General features: G+C 39.6%; 1 protein-coding gene across 5 annotated transcripts in view; it reads left to right on the forward strand.

Moving 5' to 3' along the window:
* The window catches only part of LOC102297275 (chemokine-like protein TAFA-1), a 131,710-nt gene that overhangs the window by 89,923 nt on the left and 17,417 nt on the right, over positions 1–24,370 (forward strand). For all 5 annotated transcript variants that reach the window (XR_006052896.1, XR_006052895.1, XR_006052897.1 and 2 more), the window contains exon 3: positions 10,882–11,022. Coding sequence is in view for 1 of the 5 variants with exons in the window: in XM_014341102.2 (XP_014196588.1) it covers positions 10,882–11,022 (141 nt within the window). In the remaining 4 variants the exon portion in view is untranslated. The remainder of the gene's footprint in view (positions 1–10,881; positions 11,023–24,370) is intronic.

Consider the following 24,370-nt stretch of genomic DNA (forward strand, 5'->3'; position numbering starts at 1 on the left):
CCCCTTCACTGGGGTTGAGCTTGGCAGTGGGTCTTCTTGCGGCGGTCCATGACACGGAGAGTTATATATGCCAGGGTATTACAGAGCCCTTCTTAATCCGGTTTGTCATGCTGCTCCCTCCGGAGTGGGGTAATTTCATGGTGCTGAACTGGTATTGATAGAGCCTTGGTAAATGAGGCACGCAGCAATCGTTAACTTTAATAACCATAAAGATGTGAGCATTGGAGTCATACAGGCCCACGAGAGGAAACCCATACAAGTGATTAAGAATCGACCTGTGCCGTGGCCAGCATGCACCTTGCATCTCGTATTTGTACTAATGGAATTACCTGTTAAAGATGTCAAGACTATTACCACCAATGGTGCAATTACTGCAATATACTTTTCCTATTCAGTAAACTGGAGCCTATTTCGGTGCACTCATGCATGAAGAATGTCTGTCTGTTAAAGCAGAGTGCATTAGATATGTTTATTTCTATTTTTTCCTTAGGTTTCTACTCATTTATCAAACTCCATCCATATACAGTTTCTGTAAATTCAACCTGTGGTGGAGTGGTATTCAGTATTCTGTGAGGGCATAGCTAGACTTAGGAGTAAGCTATACCAGCAGAGGGGAAAAAACAGCATTCATTCATGTGACTCCAGTATAACTGGGTCAGTGGTTCTGTCAGTCAGCTTGAGCTCTAGAGCACCCCCCCACCCCCCTGTTTGCTACCCCTCTGTCCCTCACATTTGTGGTAGCTCCAGGCGAGACTATAGCTGCAATGCCCACTTGTTTGTCTTCTCCCATTACTGTGGGTTATGCTGCCTCAGGAGGAAAGTGAAATCCAGGCCACAGACGGGTCAGTGAAAACCAGCCAAAAGCCTTCAGACTGGCTGAGGTCAGACAAACTATACGGATCACTGCAGTAGGGGCTGATGGGCACTTGATAAATGGTGAATGCACTCCAGCTCCTGATGCATCAGTGACACGTAGGTCAAAATGGTTTTAGACTGGAAAAACAATGGTCAACAATGCCTCAGATTAATTTCTTATAATTTTTCTTCATAAAAGGTTCCAAAGCTGGAAATACTTCAACTGCTCCAACATCTCGAAGCCTGTCTTCTTGAGGCAACTTTTATTATTCATTGGTAAAAGTTTTATTGGTTTTCTAAGAAAGTAACTAGGGCTCAGGCATGGAAGTATGAGGTGCATTCAAATGGTTCCATGACTGGGATTATAAAAAGTAAAAGACATTTCTAATTTAAATGTAGCTGCTCTCCCCTTGGATGTAAGGCTGTGCAGCTACAGTATAAACCATTCCCAGTGCTCCTATCAGCACAATCATCAACATACTGGTGAAGAACCAGCTGTGATTGTGAGGGCCATGAAAGACCACCTATCATATCACTTACATGTTCCATAAGGTGTGTTTAAACATTACCCTAAGTCCACTAAACTTGATGTTTAAGCAACAAAAAGAAATTCTGATGAGCGTCATTAAACATATAATCAGAGGGACAGCTGGCCCACTGCCACTTTGATGCCATTGTTTCTTCAAACAACTCATTAATATACTCACTTTTTTTTATTTCCCAAAGAACATAAAACTAATCATGACAAAGCATACTTTGAACTTTTAAATCTAATGAAATGCATCTGATTGAAAACGGCGCATCAGAAGCTTTTGTTTTTTTGTTTTTTAAAAGGAGGTCATTTTCCATTATGCATGATTTGACTGAAAGAAAAGTTGACAGACACTAACTTGACAAACAATCTGCTGCTTGATAAAACTTTGTGAGGGTTTGAATTGACTTCTCTGGCTCACAGTACAAGGTAACTTTGTTCACTTGTGAGGAAAAAAATAAGGCGACTGCAAGAGTCTCAATTTGTCCTCCAAATGTGCATCATTTTCAGCGCTAATTTAAAATGCTGCTCTCACTCTGCTTCATAAATGCAAACTGGGTCTCAAATTTACATTTTAGCTCTACATGCATCTACATTTATTTACTGACAAAGGGAACCATAATTCCTTTTGCCACCTGAGATGTAAATTGACAATTAAAAGTTCTGAGACTGTGGATAGCTGTCAGTTACCCAGAAGCACCAGTGAGCAACAACAACAACAAGCTAAGGAAAATGAAAGAACTGCAAGAAAATTGTGGTTGATGCAACACCTGCCTGACAAAACAAAATAGGGGCTCTGGCACGCAAGCTGAAGCAGCAAGTGTGCGCTGATTAAGTTGTTATGATGAGTCCTTGAGAAGCTTAAGGGACTGCTGTGTCCCTTCACTGGGCCATATGTTATTACTTAATAACTGTACCAGCAAGAAAAGCAGTGCAAGAGAGAGATCAAGAGAGCTTGAGAAAGAGGAGGTGACAGAAATGCTTTGCTGATGGTGAGCCGGTGATTACTGCTCTTTGCCGCTGCATAGATTACAGTTGTCGAACTGCAGCTGAGCAAAGGTGTAGTGTAAAAAGGGTTTTTTTTTTCCATCTGGTGCTGACATTGTTACAAGTACCTTAATTTTTCAGTCAAAAAATTTCTAATTCAGTGTGATCAAAAGGCTGTCAGTTGCCAGCTTTCTTTGTCACTCTGAATATAGAAAGCAGCTGTCACTTCCTGTGAACTTGAAGCCTTTAGGTGTTGCAAAATAAGCTGTCATGCTGCTGTGACCTTGAGAATATGCACCGCAAGACAGTGATCCATCTATCTACTCTATGGGTTTAAAGCAGCCAAAATTTCGGCTCCTTTTTAAGCCTTGGTATTGGACAGATGTTTTTAAACTATATCAATATATTGTCAATACATTTATGGTCACATAGTTTGATACTGCACAACATTTCTTTCTTAAAGCCCTTGTTTACATGCAACTCGTGTCTCGCATCTCACTCGACGTCTGACCTGGCACAGGGAAACACGATAGAGGTCCACACTGCCAAAAAACATAGTTAATAAAATGAAAATAGTTTAATTACTTTAAAATTGTTCACACTTTTAAAGGTCAGATAGTGTGCAACAAAACCATGTTATTTGTAAAGAACAGCAGAAACACATACCATCCATAAATGAAAGCACTTCAAATGTTTTTCACCAATTACGTCAACAATGCCATAAAGTACAGTGTGTTAAATTTTTGTTCCCAGTTGACAGCCTTTAGTGCATTTGTTGCTTATAAACACTCAACAATGAAATATATATATATATACATACATACATATATATAGTACATATATATCATATATATACATATATACTATATATATATATCATATATATATATACATATATATATATATATATATATATATATATATTATATATTTTACTTTTTTCTACACTATCTTTATACTTTAATCTCTCTGTGAACTATAAGGGCGACCTTGGCTCAGGGGTTGGGAAGCGTATCTGTAACCGGAAGGTCGCCGGTTCGATCCCCGGGCTCTCTGTCCTGGTCGTTGTGTTCTTGGGCAAAACACTTTACCCTACTGGTGTTGGGCAGATGGCACGATATGGTAGCCTTGCTTCTGTCAGTCTGCCCCAGGGCAGCTGTGGCTACATCTGTAGCTGCCTTCACCAGTGTGTGAATGAATAGTGGAATTGTAAAGTGCTTTGGGTGCCTTGAAAAGTGCTATATAAATCCAATCCATTATTATTATTGTCTAGCTTGTAAGCTACGTAGAAATCTGTTCATTTCAAAAAAAAAAACCCTGCTGTGATCTGTAAATCTGGGGTTTCATGTTTACATGTCATACTTTAATGTTGGTGTTTCCAGTGATAATCTCCAAAAAACACATGCCTGTAATTATAAAAGAGACATTTAAGAGGCATAGTACTCTAGATCTATTGATCTCTGTGGTCAGTCATCTAAGGTCCCAGCTGTAATACACATTGTACCCTACCAGATTCACATCCTGGCTGTCGATCTAAATTCACTCCTCATTTAACCTCAAACTGTCGCATTCATAGTAATTCATTTATATTTTAAATAAACAGTCACACAGTCCAAAGCCATGTAATTAGTGGGGTTAGGTTAATTGGTGATTCCAGATTGCCTGTAGCTGTGAGTGTGCATGGTTGTCTGTCTTTGTGTGTTAGCCCTGTGTCAGAGTGCCAACCCTGTCAAGGCTAGCGAAGCAGACTCAGGCACAGACCACAAGCTCCTTCAAACAAGAGTGAATTTATTTACAGTGCTCTTCACAGTGAAATATATATACAAAGGGTGTTTGGGGAAAGGGGGCCAGGGTTCCAGGGTCCGGGAGTGAAAGGAGCAGGAGTTCAGGGAGGGAGGATTTCCACACGGCTTCCTTAAACGCAAACAGCTCCTCTGCTCTCCACCACCACTCTGGCTCACGCTCAGTCACAGTGCACAGGGAACGGGTCCAGGGGGGAATCTACACACATACAGATAAACAGTTGGTCTCCAGGTTCAGGCGTCCTCACGACTTAAACTTTGCAGATTGCAGGACGCCTGAAGCTGATGGCTCAACGATCCAGCAGCGAGTAGAGCAGGTCCGCCATCTTAAGTAGCCCTCTAATTCATAATCAGCGGCAGGTGTGCTGATCATCCCCAGGTGCGTGGGCCAGGGGCGGGAGCCCACACTGAGCTCCACCCCGGCAGGAGAAAGAGAGAGCGGGAGAGAGCGAGAGAGAAAGAGATAGCAGAGGCGAGAGAGGGAGAATAAACAAACAAGGCATCTGACTGACGTCAGCTGGCGAGGTGCGGGGACCATGACAAACCCCTCCAGGGTGGATCCGGCCTCTTGCCCTTTGGTAGCTGGGATAGGCTCCAGCCCCCCCGTGACCCTGACATAGGCCATGAATGAACACATTGAATGAATGAAAGAATGAATTGCCATCTGTTAAGCTATGTTTCTGTCATATTTAAATACTTTTTAAAAACATAGATGTTAATAATGGCTGTATGTGTGATGAAGTTTGCTCAGTTTCATTCATACTGGCCCACCAGATATATACACATCCATACGCTGCGATCATTATAGTAAGGTAAATGTTGTCTGTGTTAGGTGCCATTTTTTTTAGTGTAATCTTTTCCACCTCTGTCAGGCACACACAGGGTGGATGGAAAAGAAGACTTGCTAATTGAATGATAATGAATTCTTGTTCCTGTTGTCTCTGTTTCTTGTCATATTTGAGTTTTAGTTTCTGTTTTTGTTTTATCCCGTTCAAAATTAATATTTAGTTCCCTCTGCGTTTCACTTTGCCTTTCCATTGCACATTCTTTCATTGTGAATATTTATTTTCATCTTTCATGTCTACTTGTGTCAGTTATTATTTGTTCATTTTCTGTTTTACTGTGACAGTTTTTAGCGTGAGCTATGAGTCAATTTGATCCTGTCTCCAGCGTCCTGCCTTTGGGTCCACACCTCTGCGCCCTCCACAACTAGACTTGGCTTTATAAGTGCATTAACCTTTCATGTAAAAACCTGATGAGTGTAATTTTTGACACCACCTGTTCAAAAAGCTTAGACATGTGGACATTTTCAGCTGCTTGTAACCCTGTGTTGTACATGCCACATAACAGACTGTTACAAACACCCCCAAACGAAAGCTGCCTGTATGGACCCAACTAGCTAATGTTACAGTTGCTGCTGTGGAAAACAACATTTAGTATATTTTGTGCCCTGAATTAAAAATGACATGTATTTAGTTTGAAAGAAGAGAGTAAGAATATGAATAAAGAACAGAATAGGGAGCACTGAAAAGACAAAAATATGATTTGGCTGATTTGCATCTATATCCTGACTTTGGGAAGACACCGTTTCACTGCTGCAAACTCGGCACCTGAATGGTCCACAAACCTAGAGAAAAGTTTGTTTTTCCTTTTTTAATGTTTCCCTGTCTTAAAGATTGTTGCATCTCACATATGGCTTTGAGTTCCCACCAAAATGGACAAAAAAACTCTACTTGGTAGAAAAATACCTAGATTTATACCATTAAATAATTTATTACCATTCAGCCTAAGATAACAAAATGTGATTGATTTATATGTATTTTTTGGCTTATATCAGACAGCCATACGCCCTCTAAGCCATCAGTTTTTAGAAGAGAGTACCAATCCTTAAAGTCTTTTCTCTTCTGAAATTGAACATGAAATATAACTAATAAAGTACAACTTATAATCCCCAATTATTAATTCGTCCATCAGGGAAATAATTATAATATCTCATAACAGACGATATGAGATAGTAAAAATTATTTCCTCCAGCAGTAAGCTTGAGGTCTTCATCTGTGACAGGAGTAATTTTATGCTGTTTGACAGATGATGCAACCCACAGTCCATTTCTGCAGAAAGTAAACAGGGAGTCAGTTTTGACCGGTTTTTACTTGTGGATTATTTCTGGCACTGTAACATTACACAAGCATTAGAAACTCAGGTTAAACCAGACTAATGAAAAGGTTTAGGCATGATTAACACTAAACACCATACTCCAATATAGTCTTAAAGACATTAGTTATTTTAGAAGCATTAAGGCTGCCTGCTCATGACTTATAACACAGAATACACAGTAGGAGTCAATCTCTAAACTATAGCTTCTCGCTGAAAAGAATATCTGATGTACTAACTTGGTGCATTCATACTGTATATCTGTAAAACGTTTTTTTATAGTTAAGTTCAGAGTGGTTTCCACAAACATAAACTTTGATAACCAGAGGAAATATTTGATATGATCTATGCCTTCTTATCTTGCACTCTCATTCCTACTTCTCATATATATCTCTACTTTTTACAGCCTTCCTTCATTAACACCTCCTAATTGGCCATTGGGCTAAGCTGAAAACAATGAAGCATTGATTTCCTTAAGCATAATCACCTCATCCACTCATTTAATGACTGCTGTCACTGTAGGCTGCCGAGAGAAAAATGACCGGTCAATGGTCCCATCGATACCCTTCACCTTCCTTCACCAAAGGCTAGAGTGCACCGCCACCCACTCCATCTTTGCAGTTTGTTTTAACCCCTTTAGTTGCCTGACAGGCTCCAAGCACTGCATCCATCACAACCACAGTCTTAAGCTGTTCTGATCCCACATTGCACCAGAACACACACTGATTACTACTGTGCACGTGAGCAGAATAAATCTGTTATGAAATACCACACAATATATGCATTAAGACACAAACCACCAAATTTATGTGACGATAATAGATGGTCGTTAACCTCACTCTGAGCTCTTAGTTACCTGAATGGCAATATGGCTTGTCCAAATGGCCATTTGTTGTCTAAGTGGCACTAGTGACTGGCCCAGAAGAGTAATGAAGCTGCTCTTTCCTCCACATACCAGATGCTTCATCGCGATCATGCTTACTGTTGAGCTGGGGGATTGCTGGGAATCGCACCAAAACATGCTTGTGTGCATGTTAGGGATGTTTGTTCAGTCTGTTCTCTTAGAAATGAATATGGTAAACATAAAACACTAAATGTCTTATGTTCTTTCACAGGTCTAAAACACACAGCCATATTCCACCAACATCAGTTGTTTTCATTTTGTTTTTGTCTGCTTTCCTTTTTGTTTTACTTTGCTTTGTCAATCAAATGCCTTCGCTGTATTGCTGGTAATTTTGTCAGTCATACTATATTTTATGTACCGCATTAAGAAAAAATCAAAGTAATGCACTGTCCTTCCAGACAACAATTACTTTTTAATTTATTTCACTGAAGGTGCAAAACAACTGTGAGAGCCAAAAGCCTGTTATATACTACACTATGGATTTCGATTACAAGCAATTGATAATGCTCAGATTTTTATCTGAGTTAACATATCTTCAAAATTCATCAACTAATTAATTGGGCAAAAGTTTCTAATGCATCCTGCCCTCATGGTGAAACAGCTGTCAAGATGATTCTTTCCAACATCTGTCCAGGGCTGGACTTTTCTAAACAATCCCAAAGACAAAATGTAAAAATATGATCATACAGCAATTCCTCATTGGTCATTCAAAACCAAGTATGTATGTTTATAGCTGACTTGCATGGGTATGACAGTTTAAAGTCTACAAAGACAGCTTACAACATTTAGATTGGCACTCTGCAACAGTTCACGTCCAGCTGATTTTTTTTAATCTATGACCAGAATTGCTGGTTCATTGGCACTCTGTCTGTTTAGTCAGCTAAATAGTAACCATATTCAATTCAATTCAATTTTATTTGTATAGCGCCAAATCACAACAACAGTCGCCTCAAGGAGCTTTTCAGTACATTCAGGGTCACCTGGTCCAGCCCTAACTATATGCTTTAGCAAAAAGGAAAGTTTTAAGCCTAATCTTAAAAGTAGAGATAGTGTCTGTCTCCCAAATCCAAACGGGAAGCTGGTTCCACAGAAGAGAGGCCTGAAAACTGAAGGCTCTCCCTCCCATTCTACTTTTAAATACTCTATAACTATATATACATTCCATTTGTACAAAAGCTGCCTTCATGATCTCATTATGTGACTTAATCTCTGCTGCTGCTGACTTCCTAAGCTGAACTGTAACTTGTACAAAAGCAAAGTTCAACATCAACAGGATGTCTTTCATTTGGCTTCACTTGGCAGTTGGGATAAGCAGACACAAAAAGGTGGTTATCAGATTGAATTTTACAGATTAAAATTGTTATTCCATTCTGCATAATAGGCCTACAGATTTAGTTCTTATTCTTTCAGCTGCAGTGATGTTGAACAGCCTGAGAGAAAGTAAAGACTAAATAATCTATAAAAACAGAATTCAAGGGTAGGATCTACGCGCAAATTTAAATTAAGGACCAAAAGTAAAAATACTTCTGTTTTAGGATCATACATTAAGTCAACATGAAAAAAACCTTGCACACATGCACAGGGAATAGAGTTCCTGCTAATAATCTGTATTTATTACTGATCCTCATCAGGGAAGACAAAAACTGTAGATCCTTTAGACCTTCTTGCTAGGATTGATCTTCCGGGAATGATGATGCCGTTGTTTTCTAAAGAACTGTTTAGTCCTTAGGTTGGGATTTTGGACCTGTTAATCCCTAATCTGTGCTGGAGCAGAGCACAAGTTACCATGGCGATGTAAAGTAAACCAGCTACATGATACTGAAAACCCAGAGTTAATCCTAACATTACCTCACCTTGTTTGTTTGTTTGTTTTGTATTGGTTTGGTTTTTTTGGGCGGGGGTTGAGTTACACCCTTCCATGATTAAATGAAACCATATTACCATTTGGGATAAGTGGTTCATTTTCTTACCTAACAGAATCACAAGGTGGAGAAACAATGAATTTTAACTCTACTTCGACTGAACAACTAAGTCCAGCGACACAGATCAAGATCATTCTCATCACATTCAAATAACAGATGCAAATATGTTAGGGTTTACTTTGGTAGTACCTTGTCAGAGGTTTTCCATTGGAAGTCTGGTAGCACTAACCTGCAGATCATGTATTGTATTATTGGTGTGGGGATTCAGGCCATAATATTCTATGATGCAACATTAAATCCTCTCTTGTCTAGCGATCTGCTTTGACTTAAAAGTAAGTCCGCAGGTCAGGAAACTCTCGCTAAAATATTCAACAAGGCAACACATTGTGAGGATTGGGGTTTTAGCAGACTCGAGGGATTGTTCTCCTCACTTTTATAGTCTGTGTTCTGCTTCCTCCTGCCTAGAAATATCAAGACAACAAGCACGGAGAGAGTGACATTAATTCTGCACGACAGCGCGGTCCAGCAGGATTGCAAATGTTTGCCTTTTAATCCAGATCTCATCGGCCTTTGGTCTGGCCGAGGCAGACATTGATGGGAATGGGAGAAGAAAACTGTTGCCAAACTTGTCTAGGCTGCTGGGAACTCAGTTCTGTAATTCATGACCCGAGCCATTTCAAACATTTGCACAACCAGCCCGGCCAGAGACACGCACACACCGGTGATTGTCATGCCAGCAGAAGCAAGTGCATCGTCTGAGCACAGCAGGATGTCCTCTTTAAAAAGCCATATCGCCACAAAAATAATGCACAGACAAGATTAAACGTGGCATTTGGTTGTCTCCCTCTCTTTCTGCACTCTATCTGTTCTATTCTGGATATTGGAGAGAATAAGTTAAACTCTCCTCTCCTCTCCCCTTGTCCTGGGATGAGCTCCAGTTTAATTGCTGGACGCTGGTGTCTGTTGTGGTGCCTGTCAAAAGAAGATAAAGAGTTTTTCCTGGGGCGTAAGGAAAAGGGAGAGCAGTGATAGAGGGCCTCTCTCCTGCAGCTCTGCTGGCTGCATTAGCCCCATGCTTTATAATTGTGTGAAGGGGGCACTTCCAGTGGCTCTCTCATTACTCACCGGTATGCCAAGTCCCTGGTATCCAGACACACCTTGTCCTCTAGCTTTCTCTTTCTGTCTGTCTCACTCATTTTAGGATGTCCCTCAGCTCCATCACCCCCTCACCCTCCCTATTGTTATTTTGGCCTACTATTGCTATATGTGCTTATCACCTTCGCTTTCCACAGACATACCCCTTTGTCAGACTGGGACCTATTGTTCAGCAGTTGTCACGACTGATGTCACCTATACTTTGGAGTTATTGCTTTAGTGTACTATTGCTTATTATTGTATTGGCATCAGAGTCAATCATGTGCTGATTGGTATGAAGTGAGAACAGTCAGCACCAAGTAAGAGGCAATTAGATGGCGTTATTGAGATGCCTTGAGGGCTAATTTGCTTCATATACTTATGGTAGAAGTACCCAGTGATTGTATTGCAGCTCCCTATACAGGATGTCCATCTTTTATCTGCATTGTTGTTGCTCGTTTGTGATTTTAAGTTCAAACTGCAGTGAGTTAAGGACACTTATTACATGGTTGCTTCAGATAGTTTACTGTTAAACGTTTCTTATTAACATCTCACATTTACTGACAGGGTGTCTTTTCAATCTCTCTCCAGAGGGTGGTACGTGCGAGGTGATTGCTGCCCACCGATGCTGTAACAAGAATCGTATCGAGGAGCGCTCTCAGACAGTCAAGTGCTCCTGTTTACCGGGGAAAGTGGCCGGAACGACACGCAACAAACCCTCCTGTGTGGATGGTGAGAACATCTAACGTGTTTTAAACTTATCTATAAATGCTCCTCTGAGAGACAGTCCTTGTCCGTCTGATACCTGTTCTAGCAGATATACTACTACCTGCGCTCTCCCAGTATAAATGACATCCAGAGATAGTACAGAGAGCATGTGTCCTACATGTGTGGCATTTCAGTCAGACAGCTCACATTTGAAACGACTGCTTTCTTACAGGGGAAGATAACAAATATGATGCAAATAGAGAGTGAAGAGTAAACAAACCCCTTAGCCAACAGGTGGATGCTGGGGTAGTGCAGGGGTTGAAAGAGCAGGATGCAATGCAGGGCAGGTGCAGCACTGACGCGTCAGAGGGAGAGACAGGAAAATTCTGGGGCTTGATTAGACTGCCAATTTGAGGGATTTGGCACGAAAAGAGTGAGGTTAATGTGCATGACATAGTGCAGCTCAGGTCGCCTGCCTCGCCTAGCGGACAGGATCTGCTTCATTTTGCAGCAACATATTTGTGGTACTCACATTATTCTCTGGTGAAGATTTTTTTTGTTCAAAAAGTAAAAATGCCACAGTCAGTATCAACCAAATTAGGAGATTAACAAATTTAGTTTGCAGAATTATATCACATTAAAAGTTACAAATTTCGTATAAAAATTCAACTTTAGATATAAATCCATTACTTTATGCTAGACCACATAAGAGGAGGTGGATGACTGACTGATTAAAGTTCTGCATTTTTGCTGAAGTAAAAGGATAAATATACAGTTTCTACATTTTTTTTTTTAATTGTGAGAACTTGCTATTATTACTTAAGAAAACTTCTGTTACTGAACTTTACTTATACATACAAAAGTCGTTTCAAATGTGAGATTTACCATCTCAAGTCTGACTCAGGCTTTAATAAGCACTTCAGATGAAGGCATACAGTATATTCAAACACAATTTCTCCACTCTCAAATGACAAAACTATGTTTAACTATTAAGAACCCAGTAGTGCAGTGCTGCTGGGCATCTGGACAATGATCCAGTTGGCCTGCAGAACTCCTAAATGGAGAGAAATTTGCAGATCGCATTGCCCAAGGCATCTCAGAAATGAATGACTAATAAACAGAAGTCAGGGAAGCTCCAGGCTAGTGCACTTGAATTACCTCAGTCGAGAAAAACAATCAGGCATCAGCAGCTCCATGGAGAGAAAAAGGGGGAAAAAGCTGACAGGAAATCACAAGTCTGCTGAGACAGAACTGTGATGCCCCTTAATTCAACGCAGCTCATTTGTGGCTCCTCAGTTTCGATCTTTTCACCTTCACCTTCATTTACGATCAAAGTCATGTGTCTGCCCTCCCGCAAAGAAGTGACACCAAAATATCTTCATTAAATTACAAAGGGGGGCCAGACAGGCATGGACAGTGGGCCTCACAAGATTAGTCAGCCACAGCTGAAACTCAGAAAGATCTTTGGATATGAAATGGAGCCACTGCTCTGCAGCATCTAGCAGACAAGGCAATCATTTTATATTAATGAAGATTCTTTCCCTTTTTTTCCTATCCAAGGCCAGCAGCGTACAATACCTGAAAACCTTAATGTCAGACTGAGACCTTTCGTTATCGGCAACTACAAATTACACCCTGGACATTAAGATAAAAAATGTTAGCTGAATGCAGTGTAAAATGTGAATTCAACCTCAGGTTTTTGGGGGAGGTTTTTTGTAGTAGTTGTTTATTTTTTTTACACCGAGATGAGGAAATCCAAAGAAGTTTTCCACCAAAGCTGGACAAAGATATAATTTTTGTATTTTTAAAAAAGTACAGACTGAGACACCGGGGTGAAGAAGAGGGGCTGGTGTAAACACTTCATGCTTCTGTGCTTCAAGCTCCCACAGTGAGAGAATCCTTGTTGTTAGTGTATTGATTAACAAGCACTTACAGAAGAGGTGGTGATAAAAAATGGAAATGACAAGTCACTGAGCTGCACTGCTACAATATTGAGCATCGCTGCCCCTTTTGAGTGGTAGTGACCTGACCTTTTAATAATTTTACTTCCTTTATCTTGCCTCGCCTCCCTACTTGGATAATTTTCACCTGCTTGAAAGTGAATCCGGCTCAGTGTTATTTATTTAACACCTACCAGGGGATAAAGGCTGAAGGGCACGCAAAATAATTATGTGATTATTCATGAGAGCTCATTTGCAGTCAAAAGTGTCAGGTTCTGACAAACAAACACCATTAAATTGAGCTTTTTATTTCTTTTTCAAGTGTGACACTGGAAGGAGGAGGTCACTTCGTTCAAGGGTGTCGATTATCTGGAAAAGTTGCGTGTTTGTCAACTTGCCCCAGCGGGCTTCCAGTGCACTATGTGAGGGATTATAGACTTGTGGAGTCAGTGGCCTGTCCCTTCAGCATTGCACCAGCCTGGCCCAGATGGAGCTTTCTCCCCAGGTCCTCATGTTATTAATGTTCCATCCAGTTGAGGAACGATGTTGCTCATCTTGCCACCCCCTGGGGGACACCTGCTGTCACTGTACCATACACAGGTTATATATCCACAAAAAAAAAAATCCAAAAAAACATAATAACATATAAAAAGAACGGCTAGTGTTCTGATATAAGTCAAAACCTTCAGAGGTCATTTAGTCTGGACACACATACAAAGCCCGGAGGAATGAACACTTCCTTATTTTTAGCCAAATTTGCAGAAACAGGCAGTCTCTCTGGCGCTCTGTATTATTGGTCATTAGCGTCAAACTCCAGCATCAAAGCCCACAGTGAAGATCAGTCCCATTGTCAAGTGTTTACTGACTTGTAGAGAGGGGCTACATGGGGTTATATCTCAGTTGCTACTGGTAACCGTTGTGGCTGTTAATAATATATGGGGAAGTGAGGACAGCTTGCGTCACGCTCACTGGGGGTCTACTGTCAGATTATCCTCATAGTGGGAATTGATTATTAGTTTTGACAAGGAGAATTATGTCCCAGTTATGTCAGGGCCAACGAAGCTCCAAGTGAAGAACATCCCTTTTAACAAGTCAAACGCTCATATCTCTCCAGCCTCACCGGACCAACCACATGCACTCAGATTAGGAGCTCATCACTGCACCGCTGCCTTTATCCCCGTGTATGAGACAAGTAAGCCCTCAGCCGAAGCATCCGAGTACACACTTACATATGCGCCCATTTAATAAACACATGCATGCTGACGCCTAATTATGCATACGTGTGTATTGTCGTGTCGCCGCTGTAGCGGTACACTCATTCAGCGGGAGACGCACCCAGATGCCCGCTCGCTGCTGATCACTGGTGGGGAATGAACCCTTCTGTTTGGCTGCAGGCGTGTAGAGTCGAGCATAACAGGTTGTCATGGTACATTAGAGATACATCCTGGGGGGGACTACCTGAGGGAAGGGACAGTAAGTGCTGAAGTTTTTCTCTTTTTTTCACATACTTTGTGAATTGAATAAAATCTTTTTTTAGTAAACACAGTAGATTAACATGGGTACTTTGATACACTCTTAAATCAATAGCATCTTCTCACAAGCACGGCTGGTGTCAATATAAGCAGGAAGGTGGTTGTTTTCCAAACAAAGTACATCCTTGTTGGCAAAGATTGTCCTACAAAAAAATAGCCAACGAGGACTGACTACTACACGTGGTTGCATGGACAGCAAAGTCCAACCTGATGACACCCAAGAACAGCAAAGTCTTCCCGTTATAAAATCTCAGCTCCCACAGTTCAGGTCTCACTGCTTCACAGACCCCCTGCTACTGTAATTGTATGTGGTTGCCAAGACACGAACCTGCTGCAGATAGAGCTCGAGGGTATGGACAGAAGGAGCATATTAGAGTGTACTGTACAACAAAAACATCTTTCTCTTGCTATAACGCACACAAGGCAAGACTAACAAACACTGAAATCCTCCTGGGTCAAAAAAAGATGTTTTTTTCCGGGAGGGGGGAGTGAAGATAATGATTGCGAAGAACATTTTCTCCTACACTGTTGTCACATCCCACTGAGCTCTCACAGCACTGATGATGTGATTAGGCTCTAACCTGTAACCTGCAAGGAAAAGCATCTGACCCTGAGCTGAGGTTTATAGGTCACTGTAGTTTTCTTCCTTCTCTAACCACTTCTCTCAGCTTTTTAAGCAACATGGCATCGCCTTCCTTGGTCTCACTATCAGAGTAACAAGTCCACAGCGAGCTGAGAGAAGGGACCCACAGCAAGATCTATGTCACATGTGTGGGAGCAGCAGTCGGATTTTTACCCACATAAAGAAATGGAAATCAAAATATACACGTTCACTGACAGAACCACAGAGTTACACTGACTGCACATTTAAGTTAAGACACATGGAAATTAAATATTTAGATACTGCATTGCTTGTAAAATAGAGTACTGATAGTGAGTGGAAGTTATTAAATACTGTAATTTAATGCCAGTTATGTCATAAATGGAGTGGTTTTAACCAGCATTACTGTAATACCGGCCCAGCACCTGCCAGTATTTCTGCGTTAGGCTTTTATGGATGTTTGTACTTGTAACTGTGAGGTTTCCAGTTTCACTTGACTGGTGAAATGGAGGCGCATCATAGAAAAATAGTTTGCAGCATTTATGAGAATTAATTTGAGTTTTAAAACACGTGCTGAGAATAAAAATATGGAGACCCTGGACTTTTGGTCTGCAGGTGCTGCTGTGCCAGGGTGTCCATTACAAATTCAGAAATTCACTAAAGCTATGATTAGAAAGCTAAACAATATTTTCTGAATAGCTAATCAAATCTTGGCTCTCTCTTTTCAGAGAGGGGCAAAGATTAATGTAGAATAATGACTATCTGAAGCTGACCTCAGGTTCAGGGGTTCAAGTCTCAATCCTTGCATAATTATACAATTGCTTCATTTGTTTCATGCTCCTGTGACCCTTCCAGTGCTTCACTGTGGCAAAATACTTGCATTTATAACTCCGTCTCATTAAGATGAAAGCAGGTCCTTCTAATTCTTTGAATGTGAGAGGGGAATAATTTGATCAACTGTTTGCTTGTGTGCATGATTATATGAATGCATGATTGATTGGACCTTTCTTTTGTTAATAGGTGAATATTCAGGACACTTGAAGAGCACTGGTTAACTTAGATAAAGGGAAAAACACACACAAACTCTAAATACCGGATGCCATCGCATTACAGATAGATCATGAAACGGAAAGCTGCCATTTTTGCTGTGATTAATTTTATAAAAGTCTACCAAGTGACTAACATTAACTATTCATTGAACCTAGAGACACGTATTCACATTTTGACACAGAAAGGGATCAATTCTCTTCCTCATTCACCAAGGTGTTCAAACATTCTGCTACGTGGCAGGGACGTGTCAGCAAGTTCAATCCATCACCGAACCCGCAAACAGTGATCTGACAGATGCACTTGTAAAAAGGTCCATCGCTTCATGTTTTTCAATCAAGTCCCATTCTCAGTTGTTTGTCTATCAAAGCTAAAGACTCCAGCTTGCTACATCGCTGACATCTTGAATCAAACACCCCTCCTGTCCGTGTGTTGATTATTCGAAGACCATCTGTTATCGCTGACACCCTAATGCAGCTATTTTATGGTAATATGTGAGGATGGTTTTAATTTATAATGGTACTTTAAATCACATTCAGCGCGTTCATCTTGTAAACAGATGGATCTGAAAATTAATGGATGGCCACCAAGGAGGATTTCGGACAGTGGCCCAGCATAAGTCTTCCCTTTCACTCCCCAACCATCACAGAGGAGGAGTAAAGTTTGCTGATGTTGGAACAAAGGTTATACCCTCTATGCTGACGACTGCACAGAGAGCAGTTAAGTAAAACGACTGTTGGAGGTCAGTGGTCACCAGAGAGTGATGCATGGATCCCAGCCCAGAGATCCCTCTTCTCCATTGGTCAAGGTCAAAGCCAGATGTCCTGGCCGGTGCACAGCCGTGTAGATGTAGTGTCTGTGTTCCCACTGGGCTTGGGACTGTCTATTTTTTCTTTGTGCTACTGGTGTAAAGACATGTCATTAAGAGCGCTTTCTGAGGTTTTCTTGAGCCATTGTTGTTCTCATACAGTGAAAAATATACTGATGGCAATAATAAATTAAAGAATGAACGTTAATAAGATGCATTTCATAGTCATTGCTCATTAAATTTTTACTTTTATTGCAAGATGAGACGCTGTCAAGATGTTAATTAAGATTATGATAAAGTGCCTTTTTAAGAGATGGTGACTCTTCCACATCAGGTGGTCTGTGCGGTGGAATAACTATACCAATATACTTTTTACCACAGCCCTGCACCACTGCTTCAGTTTGCTGATATGCTGATATGTTTTAGCACTCTCTCTGGCTGACAAATTTATTTTGAAGCTAAAGAATGGCGAAAGATACTTAAAATTATAACTTGAAGCAGTTGTTGGTGACTGTGAATACTCCTCGTCCAAGGCTCAATGAACAGAACAGAATGGTTGAGCATGCTAGGGAGTGCAAAATAAGAAAGAGTGCCAACAACAAGGCCATGGAAAAAAATACATGCCTAAGGTGCCAGAATTATCAATGTCTATGTAGTTTGTTGGCAATTATTTTTCTAATACCTCAATCCTTACATATTATATATACATATGTAGTAGCTCATCTCAAAACAAAGGTAAAATTACATGTCCACTACATGTACATCATTTTTAAATACATTTTTAATCCACAGCAGTGATACACCCAAAAATGGCAGCGTTCTCTCTATGTTCAATCACTGTACCTATTTCTTCACTGAAGGTTTCAATATACATTATTTTAGAACATGATTGGCTTTCAAACAATAATCTGTTGTAAAATAAGATGCACGGATGTGAGCACAGACAATTTCTGTCTCCTTTAAAACACACATAAACACACACATAAAAGATGATTCTGACTGTTGAAGGTTACACTGGAAGTTCAATATGCAGAATGATGTTTGTAATGTAACAACATGGAAATTATTGAGTGAAAGGGGCTTTTTTTAAAGTAAAAAAAAAACAGATATGCAATAGATTGTCCAAGTTCAGTATGTAAACCCGTGGGCTTTCATGTGTAGTTTCAATCAAGTTCAATCCAAAACAAGTAAGGGTCATTTTAAGTTAACGTTACAAGAACATCAGAGAGTTCAAATGAAAAGCACAGATTTTAGCATTAAAAAGTCTTGTACAGAAGAGCTTACAATGAAGCAACTAAACAAACAAACAAACTGAAGGTGGAAGGAAAGGTCAATAATATGCATTACTTTTAGCCACCCATTTCTTTATATTGCTAGGAAAATCGGAAATGCATGTAGCAGTTTATTGATATGCAAACATACATGGAAGTAACTAAAGGCAAAAACAGAGTTTCTACAAGTCTAAGAAGCTCAGCGGTGCGGAGGCATACATGACTGATGGTGTTTTTTCTATTCAGGAATGCTTTTACTGGAGTGGCAGTGTGTTTGGGATTGTCGTCATGCTGAAAAATGAAGTACTTGAAAGTCATATACTTCCCGGATGGTATTACATGGCTTTCAAAATCTGATCATACTTTTGTGCATTAATATTTCCATCAGTTTTGACCAGATCTCCAACATGACTGGATGAAATGCAACCCCAAACCATTACAGAACCTCCACCATGTTTTCAGTGTTGGGCAAGTTACTTTGAAAAAGTAATTAATTCTAAACCTCACATGTCTAAATTTACAGCTATGTTTTCATTTTGATATACTATATTTACACCACTGATCTAAAATTTGACAAAAAACATAAAATCCAAGTAGAAAAAGTTATATTTTTCACTGTAACAACCACAAACATGTTTAATGTATATTTTTTCACCAACACGAAAGGACTGTTTTTTGTTTTGTTTTATTTATTTATTTATTTTTGGTCATAAGCAGAGAGTGCTTGCTAGCGCTGTCCTTAGACAGTAAACTGACGAAACTATTGAGGAAAAAATGCGCGTATATATTGTTTATCATGACTCTGGTTTTACGTGGCCTATCAACACAATTTAAAAACTGGTATATATCACCTTGTTGCTTTGTCATCTTGAAGTGGTCATGTGAATGGCTTACCACGACTACTTTATTCTTCCTCAGTCAAACAGCAGCATTCATGCGATTGTTTTGCCCCTTAGCTCCAGGTGTTATGCCAAAAAGTGATTGCCGCCCGCGGGAGCGCGCGCAGCTGCTTAAAGCTGTAGCATCCAGATTACTTACGTAGCTCAGCTACTTCCATGCAACTGATGTAATGTGTAGTAAGCTGAAGACAACTTCAACCATCTGTTTGTTGACAAAACAGCATTTTCTTGTTAGTAATGATAACGGCATTGTAACGATAGAAATAGTAATTAGTCAGATTACTCGTTCCTGAAAAAATAACGCCGTTACTTATAACGCCGTTATTCCCATCACTGCATGTTTTACAGGTGGATGTAGACATTCACTGTTGTAACTCTCTCCTGACTTCCTCCATAAATATTGATGCCAAATTTTGATTAGTCACTCAGTCATACCTGTTGCCACTGATTTTCAGTCAGATTTTTTTGTAATTTGACATACATCAGCTTTTTCTACTTGTTTCCCTTCCTGAAGAATGGCTTCTTGATAGAAACCCCTCAGCTGAGACCATTTCTGCTGAAGCTTAACTGAACAGTAAGTAGACCAACTGAAGGGTCAGATGCATCTCTCAGACTTTCTAATATTGTTCTACTGTAGATTTTTAGTCCTGCTGCGTCATTGTTCGTCCTCTACAACTTTCATCAAAGATTTTTAAGAACCCACTGCACACCATGACAATATATGCCAGGTTTTCAGCTAATACCTCTTTACCTCTACTTGTTGTTTCAAAAACACTATTTTATGCCTGTCCAACTGTTTGATCTTTGGCATTTTTCCTAGGTTCAACTAAAGAATGGAAAGAAATTGTGTGTTTTTGTGACAAGTAACAGAGTGACTAAGATACAATTTAAGTGTCTGTTACACACTAAACTGATTCAGTCCTTGAGCAAGGTGCCTTATTTATTCTTGAGTGATTCATAGATTAAGGTTAAGTAACTTAACAAGCAAACAAAAAACAGGCAAAGAAAATCTTCTAAAAATGGTACAATGAGTGAAAAAGCTGCCAATGTCAAAAGAAAACCTTTGCCCTTCAGGAAACCCAGTAAAGACCACTTTAAGAATTGCAATAAAGTCTGGCTCCTTGAAACCAAAAGGCAAATAAATGATGGGTGGATAAACTGAAACTTATAGATGGATTTCAAAGTAAACCAAGTCCTCATCTCACAATGACCGGCTGGCAATTCAATCAGTTTCTTTCTGAAAATGTTCTTTAATTTGGCAAAATATAAAAAATGAGGGGTAGCTTAAGACTTTTGTACAGTACTGAAAATGAGGCCTCATATCAGTGTTACTAAATGTTCTTCAATATAATAACCATTTACAAATTAGCAAAAAAAATCATTAATAATCAACAAGTAACAAGTGCGAACAGTCAGCTAGAATTATGGCTCTTCCCTAATTATAAACACTGCATATTTTTACATTAGTTGTTAATAAAGTGGACTGGTACACACATAGTGTTTTTCTGCTCCAGCTGTGTGCTCAAACTGCTGCCTTCCACAAGCCTCATTCACCCCATAGCACTTCATTTTATTCCTTCGAGCGCTTTTGTCTAAGATTTACACACCCTCTCACACTCCAATAGATGCATCAGGGCCAATTTGGGGTTCATCTTGCCCAAGGATACTTTGACATCCTCGCTGGAGGAGCCACGGTTCGAGCCACTGACCTTCTGAGCTACAGCTGCCCCTAAACGAAAGGAAAATTGAGGGATGAATAAAAAACAGAAAAACAAACTTTTTGCATTCAATGCATTTTTTTTAGACTGCTGTATGAACAATCTACTTCATGTGGAAGCATTTCAGGGTTAGAAGAAAGTCAATTCACTGCTAAGCAGTTCTCATGTGATGCAGCTTTTTAATCTCCCACCTTGTTTTTTCTTCTTTTTATTCATCTTTCTTTTTCTGCCTTTTCCTGTTTTTTGTTTGTCTTCCTGGTTTGGTTTTAAAGGAATTGATTTTTGTTTTGCCAGGCACTCCTTTACCGTTCTTCAATTTCAAGTGAACTCAGCATTCACATTGTTGGCTATAAATCCTCCTGGGTTGTTGGGGTATTGAAAAACAACTTTTTGGTTTCCTGTTCACTCTCTGGAGTGACGGGATGGGACTAGCAGAATGGTAACACCACGGCACATCATCATCACTCAGTAGAAATGATTAAACACATCTCCTCAAGTCTAGTTCTGATTTGCAACTTAATGAAAGCTTCCTGCATACTTATGATTTGACACCTAAAACAGCTCAATGTGAACACAATTAAACATGGGAAATATTTAAGACACGGAGAAAGCCAAGATAAGGAAGCACAGTTTATGGTGGACCAACATGTAATTAGTGTATAAGGTAAACAGCCACAGGGGAAGCCAAAGGGAGAATTTACAGCCGGTTAGTGGATGCTCTCATTCCTGTATTTAGTATTCTTGGGGCTCATGGAGGGAAAAAATGAAGGAGGAGACAACATAACATGGTGAGTTTACTGAACAGCAGTGGTCCAGTCTCTCTCTGGTGTATATGTATGTGTGTGTTGGTTCACACTGAACTGTAGCACACTCTGTGCTGTGAGGGACGGCACTTTAACAGTCTTCTTCCATCAGGTAGAGACGGCATGTTGCTCTTGCTCACAATTGATTGGTGGTTAGTCTGTAACCTTGGCAACACATGCTGGAGGGTAAAAAAAAGTATATTTTCCAAATGGTTCAGAAAAAAAAACAAGGTTTGGAAAATGAAATGATACAGTTTTAACTCATTGTACTTACCCAATAATTTGACCTTCACGTCCTCTTTGCGTCAACAAGATAAAAGGAAAGATGCTCTTTAAAGAGTGAATTTAAGAAAGCACAGTGCATGCTGCAAAAATTCTGTTGGGACAAGAGATCACTTGTCATCTGAAAACCTGCTTTGAAGTTTTAACTTTTTCTGTCAGAAGGCTCTAACGGAGGAGTGTGAAAAACAAAAAGTTTCTTTTTTCAAACTTCATGGTTAATAAATGAATCACAGCTTGACTTTGAAAGACTGGTTTTGATTTGTGCTGGGATTTACAGTAACTTGAAGAGAGGTTCCCACTCAAATTGCAGTGGGAACGTAGAGTGGAATTTAAAAATTTAGAAGACAAAAATACTACAAAACTATATAAAATGCACAGGGAAGGATGTTACCCCGTATGCTCAACTGAATCTAAACTACAGCTTGGGCTGGTTCTGGTATTTTCTTTTATGTTTAAAAATCAATTTGATACATTCACACCCACTTGAATCAATCAGATCAAGCGAAGAACTTGTGATTTTGTTATTATTCAATAAAAGAAAAGTAAATTCCATAATTTAGCAGCCTTAGATAATGGCCATTTAAAATTCTTATTGGTTGTAAGGTGAAGATTAGCATTTAGTAACCTGATTAATCCATGTATCAAAGCGTAGGCAAAGGAAGGAATAGCTGAGCCTCAGTGTAAGTTCGCGAGAACTAGAGTTGTTTGTGTAACCACCAACGACAAGCTCAAAAAAAAGACATGAAGCTTCTCAGTGAAAAACCCATTTATGCAGTTTTTAATGTGTATTGCACTTGGGACAACCAGGAGGGATTTTAATGTGGAAGCGTAGAGCAAAATGAGCTATATTTGAAAATGAGTAACTGATATTTTTAGTTGTATTACATATGGCATTTTTACATATGGCAGTTTGTTGGCAAGTAGCAATGGTATAAGCACTATAATGCTCAGTGACGCAGAAGCTATGAAACACCCAGGAGGCTGGTGGTTTGCAACTATAAAAACATATGGACTGAAGTAAGTTAATTAGAAGAAGTAACAAAGTAATTTTTTAACACTCTGTGTGAATGTGTGTGTGAATGGGTGGATGACTGGATGTGTAAAGCACTTTGGGGTCCTTAGGGACTAGTAAAGCGCTATACAAATACAGGCCATTTACCATTTACCATAATTACTACATAAAAAGATTTGCTTGTTAGAAAGTGCATGTATGGTGCTCTTTAACATGCCATATATACTTTGGGGGAAAACAAAACATATATGTACCTACAGACAGAGAGAGAGAGAAAGAGGAATGGAAAAAGGGGAGGGAAAGACATCTTGTTGTGAAGATGAGAACATATTTGCTTTTGTTAAATAGCTGGAGGAAGAATTCAGTTGATGAGAGGCAATTAGTTTTGATTAAAAATGAGATTGCTCCCCTTCATGCAATGTAGCTATATCAAAACAAAATAATGATTAATTTCTGTTGGTATAAGACATTATTGTCAACAGCTAAAGTACCCATGCAGCAACAATACAATTGCTCTGAGGCCAAAGAGGAGGAAAAATATTCATTTAGAGACACTGCTGGATGTTCCTCTGGAGATGCTCGTAATATAATGTGTGGCTGCTTCTGTGTAAGTGCTCACAATTCTGCCTGTGTGGATAATTTGCACACCAAATATGTTTGTGTGGGAGTTTTCTGCATGTGCGATTCCACCCACATTTCGAATACTAATCCTTATGTTTTTAAATTGTATGTTACTATACATTTTATGCTTTCCATGCCTATTTGAAAAACACAATCTTGAAAATAACACAATTTTTTTAATTAGTCCTTTAAACAGTGATTTATCCCCACATTTTACAAACTGAATTTGTTGCTTTTCAATGCATCCTGCTTCCATTTCTTCAAGTCTTGTCATTACCATTACTAGCCTGCAGTGCCTTTTCAAGTACTTCATTTCATTCTTAGTGAAAATTCCACTATGGTTCCACTAAGTTAGGTATGAGTAACGTACTTTGAACATGACACATGAAACAAATGCAAACAGAGAACATAATATTACATTCACAGGGGAGTGAAATGGGATTTGTGATAAATCATATGTACATACAGTACATATGTTACAGATTTAATCCCAGCAATTGTGATTTTGACACTTGACTTATTATTTAAACACGCATTTTTCCCTGTTCTCCACCTCAGCTGTGGCTGTCTATACTTTAAAGTCACTGTCTGTCCCGCTCTGTTCTTTGTGTGTGGAACTTTGCACACGGATCACACAATGAAGAGGAAACACACACAGTGAAACAAAGAGCAGAGGAGTGGAGGGAACCAGCAATAACAGCTGTACTGAAGTGAAACACATGCAGGCACAAATAAATCTTTTTCCCATTTTAGTTATTTCTTTTTCCTTCTGTATTTCATGTTTCAAGTAGAAGAGAAGTCCAGTTTATGAGTGGATGCAGGGCTGGAGGGCAGGGAA

The sequence above is a fragment of the Haplochromis burtoni genome, unplaced genomic scaffold (genome assembly GCF_018398535.1).
Source record: "Haplochromis burtoni strain Fernald_Lab_line unplaced genomic scaffold, NCSU_Asbu1 Contig_451, whole genome shotgun sequence".
In the NCBI taxonomy this organism is placed as follows: Eukaryota; Metazoa; Chordata; class Actinopteri; order Cichliformes; family Cichlidae; genus Haplochromis; species Haplochromis burtoni.